This window comes from Asparagus officinalis, chromosome 1 (assembly GCF_001876935.1).
Source record: "Asparagus officinalis chromosome 1, Aspof.V1, whole genome shotgun sequence".
Lineage (NCBI taxonomy): Eukaryota > Viridiplantae > Streptophyta > Magnoliopsida > Asparagales > Asparagaceae > Asparagus > Asparagus officinalis.
The window spans coordinates 53,493,933-53,509,098 of NC_033794.1; the positions used below are offsets into that span (position 1 = coordinate 53,493,933).

Genomic DNA, 15,166 nt, shown 5'->3' on the forward strand with positions numbered 1-15,166 from the left:
TAAAACATTATTGCATATGTGAGCAGATTGCCTAAATAAATGTCTTCATATATGCAAGGAGTGTCCAAGGATTTTGGGTACGGATACAAATATGGATATGTGTTGGGTACGTGGATGGGTACGGCTAGGTGACATATGTCATAACAACTATTCCCTCATACTTTCATAATCCTGACCAGATTATCTGGTGGATTTTTCGGGAGGGCTAAAAGCCGTGCAGAGTCAGGGGCAAGATAGAAACTTGGCTACCTTCCAGGAAAATTCAAAAGTCAATCCTTCTTCAAACCAAATCACAAAACCAAACTGAAAATTCGTTCTATTGAAATTGATCTAACTTTGGACTATGTTCCTTGTTTTTGCATCAAATAGGTAAAACATGGATGTCCAATGTTAGCATTTTGTTTAGATCCATGGCCTAAAGCATTTAAAACCTTGTAAGGCCTTATTTAAAAAAAAATCTCTAGATCATGGTCAAGTTGTGAATTCTCAATATGTATGCCACAACAAGCACACATGGGGCGGGTAGGGGTGTTGGGGGAGGACTTGAGTAATACTAAAATTGATGGCCAAAAAAAGTCATGCTGCTTGCTCCTGGAGTATTCATAAAAGAAAAAACTAAGACCTTAGCCAAAAGAACTATTAAATATTCATGATATTGAACAAATTTCACATTTTTATTCAGTTATAATTATAAAAGAATTTTCTCTAAAAAACATTTGATTTTTTAAAGAGGATATGGCTTAGTACAGATCTTTTGATCAGCATTTTTAGTATATGTGGTTTAATGATTAATGTATTCTCTATTTCTTTGCCAACCTTAGTTTGAGAAAAAATATATCAAATTTTCCAAGCAACAAGATAGGTCTTGCGCATAACCACTTTTCAACAAAGCTAGAAAGTATTAATTCTCTAAAAAAGGAAAAATAACAACAAACGAAGTGTTTTATTGTGAATCACTGTTCCAAAGCTCAGAAATTAAAGGAAAATGTATAAACAATTAATTCAAAGAATTTTAAAAGGCGTTTTAGTTACTAACTTTAAGTAGTTAAACAAGAAAATTCACCTTAGAATCACCACTCACAGTATTTGATGGAAAAGCATGGTTGATGTGAAAAGATAATAACAGGACATCAAGGTTGTAAGATTTACAAATTAAGAACGATCAGTTATTATTTAAGATGATAGCTAGTAGATTTAAAAGCTTATCTTAAAGGTTTTATAAATATATTGTACAGTTAAAACATTAGAATTAGAAAGAATTCAAATAAGAATAGATAAAAATCACATTAAAGTAAGACTAATATAAAAATACTGGGTTTTTTTTTACTTCCCATATTATGTAGTTAAGGATTTATTTTACTGAATTAAAAGGGATAAATTAATAAGAGGGTTCTGTGACATTAGTTTAAATAGTATGGGCATAACCTTAAATTTCCAGCAACTTTCTGGGGTGTTTGATTATGGTTGTTGGAGGCGCAGAGGGATGCACACCTGCTTTCTCCATCTCAGGATCTTAATGCATGCTACTTTCCACCATCCACCTTTGTGTACATGATACACAAACTAGGGTATTCAGCTTCATATTATTTTGAATTTAAACAATCTAATGACATAGATAAACTTGAATCAGATGGTATTTCAATTAGGATGAACCCTTTCTACACGACTCAATGTTATCCATCTATCTCCATAGTTGCATATCGGGCATATAATTTCCCAGCTGGATGGGCTTCTAAACTTCCCAAAAACCGTGATTCAAGGGTTGGATGTAAAAGGTTTCACATTTCAGTTTCAGCCTCGCCGAATTGGCGCCCCTAATTTTAGATGAGATTAAAATTTGGATATTATGAAGATAAGAATTTATGCACCTTAACTGTGTTATCTGTAACGACAAATTGTTCACCCAAAAAAATTGTAAATGCATACCTTAACATATTCAACATATGGCAGTGAAAGATGTCGGCCAAACTGCAAAAGGATAAAAAACCTCAGTAGTCGCAATCTCCCACTTCCTTGGACCAATAGCAAATCCAGGGTATTATCATCATGCTTAGCTTTCGGAGCAACAACCTGAGAACTTAAACTCTGAACAGTCTTGCATGAATGGTTGCATACTAGAACACCCAGAAATGTTCCCTTCTTAACAACCCACTTATCCTCTAATTTGGGGACGAGCTCCTCAGTTGTTCCTTGCTCTATGTCATCTGGTGGTCCTGGAAGTTGAATAGGGTTCTCTGTTTCCCAGTTACGCTCAGTGTCCCAATTTGGCTCTGTATCCCACTTAGGCTCAGCATCCCAGATTGGGCCAGGATCAGAGATTGTTGAGGAAATATCTTCTCTATCATTTGTTCCTGTGGCTGCCCATGATGACCTTGAATCATTTACAGTATTTACGCCGGTCCAACCTTTGTCTGTCCGAGACTTTGATCTGGTCCTCGGCCAGTTCGGAGTGGCTGATAAGGGAGGTTGCGGGTGAATAACTTCTTCTGTGTCTGGCACTAGATTACTCCTTCCCAAAGATAGACGTTTTGATTTAGGATCACGGCAACGAACAAACTCAGATGGTTCACTGTTCGCCAGTGTACTACTAGTTGTGTCCAAGTCACCAGACATTCTTGAAGGAGTCATAATTGAATCAATACTGGATAAACTGGAAGCCCTGGGAAGGCCTTCTCTTCGTGACCTACTCATTATGTCTGTATAGAGGTCAGACATATCAATCTTATCATGATCTTCCATAAGCTTTTGATCACTTAATACCTCTTCTGACATTGGAAGATACTCTAATTCAAACTTGTACTTAGGCAAGCACAGAAACTTAAGAAACCCAGCAACAAAATAGCGAAGAGGGCCAAAGCGTTTCTGGTATTTCTCAGAAAGCTCCAAGACTGCAGTATTAAGACAAATATTAACTTCAAAGTGTTAATATATATGCAGGTATTATATGCTACAACAAACATATAAAAAACATACACATTAATGGGACAATTATCAATCAATGATAATAATTTTTATGAGAACTCTACAATTAGCAATCTCATAGACTGAGGCGCAGCGACATGGGGGCAAAAGAGGCCTTAGATCCCCCTTGAAAAATTAAAGTTACAAGGGAGGAGGTAATTGGTTTATATGCAAGATCCAACGACCAAAGGGAGGAGTTAATTGGTTTATATGCAAGATCCAACGACCAAAGGGAGGAGTTAATTGGTTTATGATCCAAGGACCTAGTCTAAATAGATGCAAGTATGTAAGATCCTAGGAGGTCGCCTAAAAATATAAATATGTTAAATTACAGGGGAGACGATAAGTTTGAGACTTTTACTTCTCAATTGGTTGATTAGCAAGTACCTTCCATTCTTTTGTCTCTCATTTTTTGAAGACTATCTCTTGGTCTTGACTCTTGATGTTATTAGATTTCCCATTTTCATCACAAACGTTATTGCTCTTTTTAGAACATGTTCAATGAATTAACTGATCTGTAACATATTGTGAACAAAATGTAAACCAAAACCCAATCCTCATGGCTTATGGGATGTTTATTGTGAATTTGTGGAGACAAATCCTAGAATGTGGATAATCTTTAGACGTTCAAATTCAAGTTTCAGATTATCTCTTGGTCATGAAGTTATAAGATCCTAAGTTAACACAACTAAGAAAAAAATAGCCACAATATTATCCAAAAGTCCCAATAAGGATTATTTGCATCAAAAGAATGTGGATATTTGCATCAAAACATTATTATACATCATTATTACATATTAGTATTATATTATTATAAAATTACTTTATATTATTTGGTATATATCTTATTAGTTAGAATAAAAATATAATTGTAGTATTTTTATAATATAAAATATTGCATCATAATTTAGTGCTTATATATTTAATATAATAATATATTAATTATATTATAATAAAATTTAATATGATAATATATTCTATTATATAAAATATTTTAAATAATATAATAATTTATCATTTTCTATTAATAATATAAAATTATAAATAATATTATATTGTATAAACTAAAGATATTATAACACTTACATTTATATTAAATTAAATATTATATTATTGAAATACTATAATAAATATATTGTTCATCTATTACATCAATTATTATATAATATATCATATTAATATAATATAATATAGTATATTAATTAATAACATTAAACATAGTTACGATTAATTAGTAATTATAAAATGACATATTATATTTTAGTATAAAGTAAAATAATGTATTATAATATAATAAAATACTAAAACATATACTAAACCAATTGGATAAATTAATTCAGACTTAACTGATACATAAATATTATATTTTCTTAAGATGCCACATTATCAATTATCCTACTTGAATTGTCAAATCAAAGCTTCAAAATGTCTCATTATCCCAACTTGCCTTGGTTTACCCCACTCAAAATTTTCCAAAGGGATAAAATTATTCCATTAGAACAATTATCCCACTTGGCCCAACTTGTCTCAACCAATAAACCCCCCCCCCCCCCCCCCAAAAATAATTNTAAAACATTATTGCATATGTGAGCAGATTGCCTAAATAAATGTCTTCATATATGCAAGGAGTGTCCAAGGATTTTGGGTACGGATACAAATATGGATATGTGTTGGGTACGTGGATGGGTACGGCTAGGTGACATATGTCATAACAACTATTCCCTCATACTTTCATAATCCTGACCAGATTATCTGGTGGATTTTTCGGGAGGGCTAAAAGCCGTGCAGAGTCAGGGGCAAGATAGAAACTTGGCTACCTTCCAGGAAAATTCAAAAGTCAATCCTTCTTCAAACCAAATCACAAAACCAAACTGAAAATTCGTTCTATTGAAATTGATCTAACTTTGGACTATGTTCCTTGTTTTTGCATCAAATAGGTAAAACATGGATGTCCAATGTTAGCATTTTGTTTAGATCCATGGCCTAAAGCATTTAAAACCTTGTAAGGCCTTATTTAAAAAAAAATCTCTAGATCATGGTCAAGTTGTGAATTCTCAATATGTATGCCACAACAAGCACACATGGAAAAAAAAATCTCTAGATCATGGTCAAGTTGTGAATTCTCAATATGTATGCCACAACAAGCACACATGGGGCGGGTAGGGGTGTTGGGGGAGGACTTGAGTAATACTAAAATTGATGGCCAAAAAAAGTCATGCATGGGGCGGGTAGGGGTGTTGGGGGAGGACTTGAGTAATACTAAAATTGATGGCCAAAAAAAGTCATGATGCTTGCTCCTGGAGTATTCATAAAAGAAAAAACTAAGACCTTAGCCAAAAGAACTATTAAATATTCATGATATTTAAGAAATTTCACATTTTTATTCAGTTATAATTATAAAAGAATTTTCTCTAAAAAACATTTGATTTTTTAAAGAGGATAGGGCTTAGTACAGATCTTTTGATCAGCATTTTTAGTATATGTGGTTTAATGATTAATGTATTCTCTATTTCTTTGCCAACCTTAGTTTGAGAAAAAATGGACAAATTTTCAAAACCAACCTTTTTTATTTTTTATTTGTAAAAAACGACCCATTTTCAAAATATTTGTAAAAACCGACCTGGTTTCAGCCTCAGCGAAACTTTTTTTCAAAAACCGACCTGGTTTCAGCGCTGAGGCTGAAACCAGGTCGGTTTTTGCAAATAAAACTGAAATAGGTCGTTTTTTACAAATAAAAAACCAAAAGGGTTGGTTTTGAAAATTTGTCCGAGAAAAAATATATCAAATTTTCCAAGCAACAAGATAGGTCTTGCATAAACACTAAGCGTGAAGAATGTGTATCAAATATATGAAGTTACCGTCACTGAGAAAACCAAAATATGAAACTGTTGTTCCATAGTGAATAATCCCAGACTGGATCCATTCTGCAGCAAAAACATCAGTAGCAGTGAGACCGCCCTGGACCGAAACCAGATTGTCAGTACTGGGAAAATAAGAAATAGGAAGCTTTTCCAAGTAAAGGATGATATTACCAATAAGCTACTACTATGAGAAATAGCATCTATCGCCAGCCATGAAAGAAAGCTAACAGTTAGATAAGCATCAACTGAAAATCCTGAGCTAAGGGGTTGTCGCAACATCATACATCAACGAACACTAAGGTTTATTTGACGTGGAAATCCTCCAGAAAAGATATGAGACTAAGGAGTAAGACTGGAAAATTTTTCTGCTCTCTTTCCGTTTTACTTAACTTCTGTAATCTCGCCAAATCTGGATACAGATATGCCTACAGTATGTACGTGGTGAGCTACAGATCGGATCAGTTTTGGCGGATATCAAGGTCAGGAATCGACAGAGGTTTTACCTAGAGTTAGAATCAAGCTTTGTTCCAGTTAAGAAAGTTGATGGCAGGAATCTTCTGAGGTATTTTTAATGAATTTTCGAAGAAAGTTGGAAAAATGGTGATTAAGTGGGTAATTAGTGGTTAATGATGGGCTGTGCAAAATGGCTATAAGGCTTTGTCTATTGTCTCCATAAACCCTAAACCCTAAATGAGAAAGGAGATATAAAAGAAAAGAAAAAGGATGAAAAATGTAGAAAAAATAAAGAGAGAAGAAAGAAGATGATGGCCATGGTGGTACGAGCTTGAGAAGAGGATAACTATTGGAGCAAGTCTCAAGAGCCATTAAAGCTAAGTTTCCCTCTCATTTTCATTTCCAATCTCTAATCCAAATGTAGATCCTCCCTTTATAATCCCTCTTACATTGTTTATGATTCTAGATCTAAAAGGGGATGAAACCCCAGTAAACTCAAGTGGAGATCTTAATGGAATTATCATAAATCCAAGGTGAGCATCTCTCCTTTGTATCCAACTTTTTGTTCCCATTTATCTCATTGCATCTATCTGTGTATGGTTTAATTTGAATGGTTGATAAAATCAATGTAGTTTTCCCAAGTAAATCTAACTTTTTGTGTGGATTTGTGTGGAATCTCATAAATGGTATGGGTTTCTCTTAGTTATTGTTAAAATTCATGTTTTTCTAGCTAAGTGAATGATTTTGTGCTGTGGTGTATTTTGCTTAAGCTCTTATGTGTTTCTTGTAGATCTAGTTAAAAGTTAAAACCAGTCACATTTTCTCTAACTATATGAATGCTGAATGATTTCACAAAATGGGTGTTCATTACATTTTGGTTTTGATTGAATAAAAACAAATTTTTATATCAAATCTTGATGAGCAAGAAAAGCTGAAAATTGTCTATCAGTGTTCAATTGGGCCCATTTGAATCTCCTGGAAACCAAACATAAAAGTGGATTCTCTAGAGTTGGCAGATCGTTTTGAACCGAGTCCAGTCGAACACAGTCAACGTGTTTAGATGAGCTCCACCGAGTCCGATTGAGACTGGTGTTGAAGGTGATTAGGTGACGTCTGAGCCCAAATTCTACTGAACCATTAGTGTATTTTGCAAAAAAAAATTCACTTGTATTGATTTTTTAACTTTTTACCAACAGAGTTTATTTCTATTTGGAACAACTTTGTTGTAATAAAAGAAAAGTAAATATGAGAGTTTATGTATATACGCAGACGTTTGATCAATTCTCACCGCTTTGCGGTAAATGTTGTTTTCTTATAGTTCGGCTAAGCTTTGAGTTTGATATTTGTAGTGGAAATGGTTATTTGGCGTATATCGAATGTATGTAGCCATCTTAGCATGGTATCACATGGCTTAGAAATAAAATAAGATAGTGACCCATCATTGTCATACATGAACAAGGAGTTCTCTATAACTTGATTTAAAAAATGCATCGCACGTCATGGTTTTCATCCCGACATCTAAATAGGATGTGAGAACAATGCTATTATTTCGGACATTATTACCTCATATGGAATTAGGGAGAGGAAAGTATTTGTGTTATTGGATATCATCTATTCAAAAATCGTATTCTTTAAAAAGTTGTCACACCCCATGCGCGCGAGCCAATTGGCACGATGTAAGCTAGGGGACCCACCGAGTATAGCGCATTGTTTGGATCAAATAACTACCAAAAGTTGACTAATAGATGCTACACTTCAGTTTTTGGCTTTTATAATATAAACCACTCAAAGTCACTCTCCTACCGATTGGGGACTAAACTCTTTGGCATCACAAGCAACTCACTTTAAATACGCGACGCCTTGTTTGCATATCACAGTATCAACGCTAGGCGATGTGGACTCTAGAGGTGGCTCATTGGGCTCTAGAGATGGCTCCCATCGTGTTCACATAGTATAGCACTTAGCTCCACACTTCCGGCTGGCTAACTGCTATGATACCATTTGTCATAATGCCCCCGACCCGCGAGCCCATTGACGCAATGTAAGTCCTAGGACCCACTAAAAGCAACTCATTATTTGGCTAAATCCACTATCAAAAAGTGCTAGCGCTTGTTTCTCTTGAGTCCTTTAGATATCCTATGAGCACTTGAACACTTCAAATTCCCCATCATTTCTGATGTGGAACTATTCTTAGGGTATTATAATTACCCCCACCTTACAAAGGCTACGTTCTCATCGCAACATGACAGTTGGCACATCCCAGTATCATCATCAAGCGATGTGAACTCTAGATAAGGCTCCTACAGGCTTTAGAGATGTCTCCCAACACACTCATGCAATGTAGCACTTAGCTTCATAATTCTAACTGGTTGATTACTCTCATATCATTTTTCATGCTAGGCCCCACAGTGTAGCACATTGTTTGGCTGAAATCACTATCAAATTCGACTAGCTGATGCTATACTTGAGTCTTTGGCTTTACTATACAAACCATTCAAAGTCTTACTCTCATACCGACGTGGGACTTAACTATTGGGCATCACATTGTGTCTCATAACCTTGGGAACTACGGATTTCGTGAGGCTTCCTATTACAAGATCATGTGGATTTACCATGTTTGGGTTAACGAATACGAAATATATTTTCCTTTGGAATTTCAAACATGTAAGGGCGGAAGGGTATTGGCGCTATGACTAGACTGAGGCGGATACTAACAAAGGAATGTCATTTATGAGTCGAAATATTTGGGATCAATGCACAAGCATGTTCCACCACCAAATAAAATGACATCACGTGGGTAATTAAGGGGAAACCGTATTGAGGATGTGTACACTACTCGGAAAGACGTGTGGTGATTTTTGGAAGTCGTGGATCATGATGCTATTCATCATGTTTGCGTATGCCCGAGCCTATTAGAGGGGGTCCTTGTACTACAAACATCATACTCAATCATTTTCAAATAACTTATATGATGTATTAGGGGGAGTACTGAGCAGTTGGCTATCAAGTGGATAGAGATATTTCTTGAAGGTGAATCCCCTCACAAGTGTGCTTCTATAGACGTGAAGAGAAAGACGACTTTAGGATATATGTTGAATGTTTGTTTTGTTTTTTCTATATTTATGCTTTATGGATCTATATTGTTTTATTTTTCCATATTTATGTTTTATGGTTCTAACGTTTTCATGGAATTCGCTTTAGCACTAAATTTGCCTAATCGATGGGTATCAAATCTGATCAAGCACCATAAATAGCTTATTGCAAGAAATATGCAATTTTTAAACAACAAAAACATTAACAATAACAAATATATCATAGATGTTTTCTCAAGAAGGATTGAACCCAAGCCTTTGCATGTGTGCTTCTATAATATGTCATAATAACCATTGTTTTAAATATCGGCCGATAATCTATATTATCGGCCGAGTTATCGGATTTTTTAGCTCTCCACTAGGATAAGTTAGTTTTGTAATCGGTTATCATTTTGGAGAGATTATCGGCGAGTTATCGGCATTATCGACATTTATCGGCCGATAAGTAAGGCTAAATTATCGGGATTATCGGGACTATCGGTCAGGCATTTTGAGTTGAGTTGAGTTTTTAAAACCCGACCCGACCCATTTTGTTAATAATATGAAACTTAAAACCCGAAACTTTGTGAATCCAACCTTCAAACCCTAACTTCGTCTCTGGCGGCTGCTCTTTTTCTTGTTGGGCGCTTCCTCCGTTATCTTCATCTCATGTTCTCTGCGCCTCTTCGTCACTCGCCTTCGTGAACTTCAACCTTGAACTTCGTCGCTCGCCTACCCTCTGTCAACCATGTTTTTTGTCCGGAAACATGGCTATATACACATGTTGTGAGCTTTCCTTCTCTTGTAATTCCTTCACGCACACACTTTCTCTTTTGAGTAATATCAGTTCTATAACTATTCTTTTATCATACTTTTCTTTTTTGTTTTTCCTGTAACAAAGACTTATATAAGAAATTAGTGAATAAATTGTACATACTTTGCTTTTCTGTTTTGGTATGTTTATATGTCATTAAGCACGGTTAGATTACATTTTTTAGTTGTTATATTATATATATACACCATCCAGTATATTGCTCCGATAAATACTACTTATCCCAGATATATCCCGGATTTTCGCTATCCGATAAGGATTTGACCATCCGATAAATCCCCGATAACCGATATTTAAAACCTTGATAATAACAGTATTGCAACAACCGCTAGTAATATGTCATAATAACAGTATTGCAACAACCACCAGGTTGTGACTACTTATGTTTAGAAATATAAACAACCCTTCACATTGTGCATCTGTGTATCTATATTCCAAATTTCCATTTCACGTAATGTACCAACATAAAGTATCAACTGATAACTGATGTTATACTCATAATTTTCTTTATATGAGTACTTTGGATTCTCTGTCATGTCTACTAATTAGTGTCCCAAAAAAGCTTTATGGATTTAGGCCAAAAATGTGTATCAATCTATCTCTAAGTTTAACTCTTCTTCTAAGACTTAAGGCTGCAAGGCTTACCATATTAACGCAAAGTATTCGGTTTTCTTCAGCTATCAACAGTTAACATTAAATAGGATAGTCAATACACCAACAAATTCTTAACCTATAAAGGTTTCATGTAAATCTTCTGATATTTTCTCATTTGTTTTGAGCATCATTGAGGTATAAAATGTAGATTGTGTATTGGCTTCTTGTAGAAGTTAATGTTGTGATGAATATGGGCGCATTGCAAAAATTGGATAAGAAAAATGGCCCATTCAAAGATTCATGAGTTAAGAATCTTAAGATAATTAACATACACCTCCAAATTGATTGTTCACTAAACTGAAGCTCAAATACTCATTTGTGGTAAGAAGGAACAAATTGTCTCATTCATTTTAGCTACTAAACCTTATGCAATTATAATAGTTAGTCAACATGCTTTGGAAGATGAGGAAATTTAAGTGCAATGATAAGTGACCATAGCATTCTTGGCATACATCCACACTCAAGTTGACAATACCCAGGTTAGATGACAGAAATCTTTGTTACCTTAACGATAGTCATTGCAGCAGAAATAGGATCTCTTACTCCCAAAATAGTCCAAACTAGTGAATTGTCAGAACCAGCAGGTATAATGCCAATAGGAATTGAAATGGCTTCCCTCTGGTTTTCTCTACTCAGTAAACCATTTAGGACCTGCATCATAGTAAAATATAAAGAAATGACAATTGATTTAAAGATTAGTTGGAAAGGTATCCAAGAATGAGCGTGTGGAAAAAAAATGCGTATGGCATGATGTGGACGAGGTGAGACAGCCCACTGGCCACTAGTCACATCGGATGGGTGGGCCTCACCACCACCTTTATCTCTTGGAGTTTCGTAGCTCATTTAACAAACTGTCAGCTCATAACCATCAAAACATACACACAACGCGCTACGAGATAGGATTAACGAAAATTTAGAGCAAATAATCAGGTAGGAGTGCCCCTTGCAGCAAGGAATGAGATTAAATTAATTAATTGCAGGCAAATCAAGAATCTGAAAACACAAGAATGTTTTACTTTTCAAATCTAAAATATGGCTCAGAAGAGGAAAATATCATGACACCTAAACCCTATTTAATAGTCATTTTACTGTTCATATCTATACCCTATTTATTAGTCATATTACCATACATACACCTGGTCTATTCAGGTCAATGCTCAAAACTTAAAAAGTATTTCGTTATGAGCATCTCATATTAGTAAAAGATATGTATAGTTTCCATTCATTCAGAAGAACTCCGGAGTTTGGATGCTAAATGAAAAAAGGTGTCCTATAGGTGCACTTAAGACATGCATCAAAGAGTTACAACTGAAGTGATAACAATTAGTTGAAGAGAAGGTACAACAGACGAGCTTGCACAGTATATGTTGATTATCAATGATATTGTAAAAATTGACGAGACAAGGGAAGAGACTTAAGTAAGAAAATGGAAAGAATCTCAAGAGCTCATGTTTTTATAATTAGCAGGATAAATTAGAGTATTATGTCCGACCTCATTCACCTGGTGCAAATTCCTGGACATGGCAACTGTAACGAGGAATGAGCAAAACAATTGCTCAACGAAACAATCCCATCATAAAGAGAACTACAATTTGTATGGGGAAAAAGTGAGTCGGTTATGTTATATTCTAGTAGAATATGAATTACCGTCATAAAGAGAACATTCCGACTTACTTTCTGTCATCTGAATTTATCTACAGGGCATGTTCGTGAGGTGCAAAATATCAAGAAAATAGAGTCAAGAAAATAACTGACCTCATTTACAATCCCATCACCACCAACGCATATAATTCCTGCAAATATCATGTTAAATAAGAAGTGAAAGGTGAGCCAACTTAAAGGCAGTAGAAGCTCAATTAGAAAATTTACTGGGAATATTTACCATCAGGACATGTGCTGAAATCAAGAGTAGACGCAAGTTTCCGTGCATGGCCAGCAGATGTAGTTTTGACCACCTCCATTATGAAACCTGCAAGCTGCACATATAACAAAATAAATGTAAAACAGGAGGCATATGGCGATCTCCATTAGAAGTAATTTACATTTCTTGCAAGAAACATCAATGACTATACCATAGAGGATGCACAAGAAATTTAAATCAAATATGCTAAGAAGAATGCATTAGTACGCATGGTAAACTAAAAGAACATGTGGGTAATGCATGAGCAGATCACCTAGCAACTGGTCTCCTAAAGCATTTAAAAACTTCATTTTGGTCAAGTCAGAATCAGAACAGAATATAAAAGGAAGAACAGCCAATCAAGCTGCAGTACTCCACACATTTTCTAAAAGAAAATTAATCTCAGTGAACCAAATGTTTGCCAAATACCTTTTACAAAGTTAAATTTGATCTCATGGAATCTGATACACGAATTTATGATCAAACTATCATAGAAATGTTTCAAACCTTACAAGAGAGAATGCAACAAACACAGATTCCGCGAGCTCGCCGACTAAGCCAGATGACTTCAACTAAACAAGAAGCTCAACAAAATGCTGCATCTTGATCAGCATCCTACTATTATACTAGTATTATTATTTGGAGCATTCCACATGCATACAGATAGGGTTGCCACAGCCTTGAAAAGTTAAATCTGTTTCTAGTCCTATGATTTGTCCTTATTCTTTTGGAGATGACTGCCTCCTCACTTTCAGTGAAGCCTATCAGAGAAAAGATGGACCTCTAAATATGCTGCCATGCATGTTTTTCATGGTCTTGAGCTACTACTTTTCTGCTGATCCCTTGCTAATGACAGACGAGAGCAGCACCCCTTAGAGAACCGAAGGTGCAGAATATATTGTAGCATTTTCCAGATTTTCTTCCTTTACAAATTAGTTGAAATTACTTTGAGGTGCAAGAAGCAGATTCATCTCACCAAGCTGTGATAATTGATGGCTGATGCTTGCAGCAATTAAACCTACTTTAACTTAAACAACCTTTCTTGAAGAAATAGCAAAGCTTATGTAGATGGAAGCCGAGAAGAACAAGAACAGAACTTGTTACAGAACCATGTATCATTTAAACAAGATCTCCCAGTACCTGCAAACAATTGCAAGCTGAGCATAGACACAACCATGTCTTACACAAGCTCCTTTTTATGATAACAAAACTAGGTTATTATCTTTGTTTAATTGTAGACCTTAACAATTAGTTTGTGTACCTTAACTAAAACAAGTGCAGCTGTGCATAGGCACAGCATCTTGATCAGACGATGGGAGAACGGTCTTATACCAGCTCTTTCCATGATCAGGCAGATATCCTTAATTTTGATGAATATCAAGCAGAACATGAACAAAACTTCCTAGAGAAGCATGTAAAAATTTTAACAAGATCTGAAACATGATAACAAGTGCATGTGCATTAGTATAGCATTCTTCATCAGAGCAAGAAGACAATATATCTCATTCAAGCTCAGTTTTATGATGAATATCTCTGTAGTAAGTTTTCCATCTTCTTTTATGTCTGCCATTGTTCATTGCGATAACAGCCCTATAATGCGAGAACAATTATACTCGTAATGTTGCTGAAACATAATTTGCAGAAGTACCATGGACAAAGAACAAGTAAAACTTAGGTAGCTACACAGTTAATGTAATTCTATAAACTGAAAACTCAATAGAATCAATCTAACACGATATCTCGAGATTGAACACACCTCAAAAATTGGCTCCACTTTTCCATGGAAAACCTTAGTAGAACGACCATGTCCAGATCTAGGATTTAGTATCACAAGAACTCTTGGTGGACTTTTACATTTTATTGGTTGTTGATCAAAGAATGGAATGCTTGCAAGTAAGTCAGAGGACTTCTTGGACGAGGCCATGGGATGAGGTAAGCACTTCACGAAACATTGCTGATCCGCAAAACCGCTAACCCACTGAATGGCTTCTTCTAGACTAGAAGCCAAGAAACAAAAATCCTTTTGACTTCTTTGCGGTTTGAAAATACATGGAAGTCGTGATTTCCTGTGGATATATGAGTGCACCGTGAAATGTCGTACACCAGAACTGTAAGATACCTGCAAATTAATTGCATAATTTACCGAATCAAGAAAGGTGATAAGTCCCGTAACAAGCATGGCTTAGATCAACCCTATTTGACTGAGATAGATTGCGGATAATGGCTTAAAATTAGGCAGAGTTCAGCTCAGAGTCAATATAGAAGCATCCCAACAAACATTTCCAATTAATCTATGAAATTAAACTCCAGTATCATTGATAATAGTAGAAAAAACATGTTTGATATATATTAAATGGTAATATTGGTTATTGAAATTTAATTAATGGTTATGCCAATGAATCTAGGGACTCTTAAATATGTACCCCAAAATATC

At 35.2% G+C, this 15,166-nt stretch overlaps 1 protein-coding gene across 4 annotated transcripts in view; it reads right to left on the reverse strand.

Annotated features, from left to right (window-relative positions):
- The window catches only part of LOC109824299 (sphingoid long-chain bases kinase 1-like), a 22,371-nt gene that overhangs the window by 3,818 nt on the left and 3,387 nt on the right, over window positions 1–15,166 (reverse strand). For 3 of the 4 annotated variants that reach the window (XM_020390881.1, XM_020390873.1, XM_020390866.1), the window contains exons 3-8: window positions 14,489–14,851; window positions 12,715–12,808; window positions 12,588–12,625; window positions 11,337–11,483; window positions 5,820–5,919; window positions 1,927–2,888 (exon numbers count right to left, since the gene is read on the reverse strand). In XM_020390881.1, coding sequence (XP_020246470.1) covers window positions 1,927–2,888; window positions 5,820–5,919; window positions 11,337–11,483; window positions 12,588–12,625; window positions 12,715–12,808; window positions 14,489–14,851 — 1,704 coding nt within the window. Of the gene's footprint in view, window positions 1–1,425; window positions 1,542–1,926; window positions 2,889–5,819; window positions 5,920–11,336; window positions 11,484–12,587; window positions 12,626–12,714; window positions 12,809–14,488; window positions 14,852–15,166 lie in introns of all 4 variants that reach the window. The other variant, XR_002242604.1, reaches the window with a different exon arrangement.